The 3701-nt window shown below is 45.3% G+C and overlaps 1 protein-coding gene across 1 annotated transcript in view; it reads right to left on the bottom strand.

Moving 5' to 3' along the window:
- Window positions 1-3701, bottom strand: part of LOC109378057 (adhesion G protein-coupled receptor E1-like) — a gene marked incomplete at its 3' end in the record, with an annotated part of 33209 nt that overhangs the window by 22738 nt on the left and 6770 nt on the right. The window contains exon 2 of the mRNA XM_019634508.1: window positions 834-866. Coding sequence (XP_019490053.1) covers window positions 834-866 — 33 coding nt within the window. The remainder of the gene's footprint in view (window positions 1-833; window positions 867-3701) is intronic.

Below are 3701 nucleotides of genomic sequence, written 5' to 3' on the forward strand. Positions count from 1 at the left end.
ACACACACACACACACACACATATATATAACTAGAACTTCCATGCATTTTCTTCAGTCCCCGTGATCATGTTTCAAGGTGAGGTGACCAAGTCATCCTGGTTTTCCCGGGACTTTCCTGGTTTTAGCACTCAACATCCAGCACTCCAGTAAACCACCATTTGCTGGCAGTCTGGGGCAAGCCAGGACAGTTAGTCCCCCTACTTCAAGGTAAATGACTCCATTTTGCAGATGTGAAGATGCCCAAGAGCCTTAGAATAACCTGCCCCAGGTCACACCACAAGTCCGAATGCAAGAGGAGGGCAAAGCAGAATGGACGAATCCTGGGAAGGTGTCCAGGGGTCCTGGTCATTGTCCTGGCTGTGCCCGGCACTGGCTACCAGCCTTGGCCCAGCTGCAGCCCAGCCAATAAAACCCAGATAACTTGTCTCTAAGGAGAAGGAGGAGGAGGGAAGGAACAGGAGGGGGGGCTGCTAATTGAATTGAGCACTTTCTGTGTTCCAAGCACCATTCTTGTCACTGCCTCTATTTTACCTCCTTTATTCCTCATTAAGACCCTGTAGGATGAACTCTTACCCACATCTTCATGGAACTGAAATCCTGGGAATTTATGAAAACACCCGAGGTCCTCACAGCAGAGAGCACCAGAACTAAGACTCAAACCCAGAAAGTGTGACTCCAGAGCCCCACTCTTAACAACGCCACAAGGAATTGAATCCTCACAACTATCCCATTAGGTGGGGGTCGTCACAACACCCATTAATCATTTGTCAAGACTGAGAGACGGAGGTGGGTGCCCAAGATCTAACTGCCTTCAATCAGGGGAGTCTCTTACCAGATTTCACCTGTATCAACCAGGGCAGCCAACCTGCAAACAGAGGAAAAAGAAGTCGTCAGATGACTTTGAGATGTGACCAGGAGCCACCCTCTCACCAGCCAGTCCCCACCTTTCCCTAAGTGTCAATCATTAAGGTGGCAAGTGACGAAAGCAGGAATGGGTATGTGGAGAGAAAAACGCAGTCTCTTCATGGGGAGCCACCTACATCAGCTCAGGAGTTCTTTACACCTTGCCAGGTCAGGAGGGGCAGGAGTGTAGCCACTCTTGGCACCACCCTCCACCCGCTTTATCAGGTTGGAGCACCCATCCCCCAGCTGTCTCTCTGACCTAGAAGCGATGACTGACAGACAGGGGTACAACAGCCCAGCCTGCCCCCTTGCCTCCGAGCAGGACGGCCCCTCTGGGGCAGCTCATACCCAGAGCTCCCTGTGGGACCAGGCTGAATTCTACAGAAACTAACCAAAAGCAAATGATGATCCTCACCTGTGTGCACTTTTGTTTCATATGTTTTTCTCTTTTTTTAAAAAAGGTAATAATTGCTTCTTGTAAAAAAAATTCAAACGATGTGGAAGTATATAAAATTAAAAGTGAAGGTTTCCCCATGCCTTATCCTTATACCCAGTGGTAACCACTGTACAAAGCTTAAGAGTTAACCCTTCAAGGATAGGTCCTAGTCATAAACTCAGTCACGTAAATATAGTATGAAACATCATTAAATGTATAGGTCCACACAATTTTCTTAATACAAATGAAATCATGCAATATACAGTCTACTGTGCTCTTCAGTATAGTAGCTACTAGGCATATAAGGCTATTTACACTTAAATCTATTAAAGTTAAATAAAATGGAACATTCCAGTCCTTGGTCATATTAGTCATATTTCATGTGGCTTGCAGCCACTATAGACCTAGAACATTTGCATAGGAAGTTCTGTTGGACAGATCTGTTCTACTACCACTTGTGTTTTCACTTAACAGAATGTCTTGCAAATCTCTTTGTGTCTGTTTCCTCCTCCATAAAATAAGGAAAGCTGGTCCCCTGTCCAACAGCAGAGGAAACCCACCTTGTTGCTTAGAAAAGGTCCCCCATACTCATATTGGAACCAATGACCCAAACTCTCAAGACATATGAAGGAGAACACTGCGTACAAGCTAAACAAGATCAAGACAAACCGACACCTGAAGAAAGAGAAATAAGAGAACAGAGAGGAAGGTGCCCTCTTGCTGCTCAGGTCTCAACACAAACATCACCCCTTCACCACTGTCCTCCCTGACCTTCCCCTTCAACCTAACCCCCAGTCACACTCCAGAACAACTTCTTTCATTGTATTTATTACTACCTGAAATACTTTGATTTATGGATTATTTAGGGCAACATAGAGTAGTTATAAAGCATACAGACTCTGGGGCCTGCTTTTATTTATTTTTATTATTTTTTTATAAGATTTTTTTTTATTGGGGAATTGGGGGAAGGGGAACAGACAAGTTGCTGTTGTTTTGTTCTTCAGTCTAGTTGTGGAGGACATTGCTTCACTGGCNCAACCCCCAAAGTGCATTATTATCACTACTGCTACACAAGAGGCAAGTCTGACTGGAAATGGAATAAATGTTCAGGCAATTTCTAAGACAATTCTACGGAAAAGCCTTTGGAATTGGTTATTTCAAGCCTGTCACTCTGATGGACTGTGAGCTCCCAGAAGGCAGCTATTCATGTCTGTCTTATTTATTGCTGTGTCCTGAGTGCATAAACAGTGCCTGGTACATAGTCATTGCTTAGTCATAAAGACCTCACTGAGAAGATCACATCTGAGCAAAGACCTGAGGGAGGTGAGTGAGTGAGCTATGAAGCTATTTAAGGCAGTGCAAACAGCAAGTGCAAAGCTCCTGAGGCAGGATGATACCTCGTGATTTCATTGAATTATATGGAGGCTGGTATTGTTGGAGCAGAGTGGATGAGGCAAGAGTCAGAGGAGGTGACACAGCCAGATCTTGTAGGATCTGCTATACCAGGGGTCTGCAAATTGCAGCTTGCGAGCCACATGCGGCTCTTTGGTTATGTACATGTGGCTCTGAAATTAAATTGAAAATGAAAAGAAAACTATCATAGTTTCTTTTACAACAAATTTTAAAGGCTATTATTCACATAATGGTGATTTCATTTGTTTTATGGCTCTCGAATAATTTTTAAATTGTTGTGAGGGACAGGATTGGCTCTTCCATCTCAAAAGTTTGCCGATCCTTGGTCTAGTCAAAAACATCCAAATTGCTTCACAAAAGCTTGACTGCTCAAGAGTAGTGTCTTCTGAAACAGAGCACGCAGCCTCGCAGTCAGGCAAAATCAGAAACAAGTATGTGCCCAGTGCATCCATGTTCAAGGCCACATGTGTGAGATAGCCCCTTCTCTCCAACACCCTGAAAAGTGGCTGGATTAACAACACAGACACAGAGACAGCTAGACAAGACGGATGTGCATAAAGGAAGGAAGTGTGGGTCTGGTCCTATGACCGAACCCGTGGGGAAGGCAGGACTTGAGACATAACTGCAGAAGGACCTCCTCCTGTGTGTGCTTATTCCTGTGTTTCTCAGTGCATGGAGGAGTGCATGTTCTCAGGCTCTCTCAGCCTCTGTTTATCTCTGTCCTCTTTGTTTCTCTGTGTCTCAGTCCCCACCACCCTGCTTCAAAAATGCAGATAAGGGGGTGGCTGGGAATAAAAGGGCACCCATGCCCCTGGGTTTCAGTTTATGGAGGATGTGCTGATATACAACACTGCAAATTCTAGACCTGCAGCCTCTGGATGGAGGCAGACACAGTGTAAATATATTACACGCCTCCTGCCAGGGCCCTGCTTGCTTGTCTGGCCCCAC

This window comes from Hipposideros armiger, unplaced genomic scaffold, assembly GCF_001890085.2.
Source record: "Hipposideros armiger isolate ML-2016 unplaced genomic scaffold, ASM189008v1 scaffold_1713, whole genome shotgun sequence".
NCBI classification, from domain to species: domain Eukaryota; kingdom Metazoa; phylum Chordata; class Mammalia; order Chiroptera; family Hipposideridae; genus Hipposideros; species Hipposideros armiger.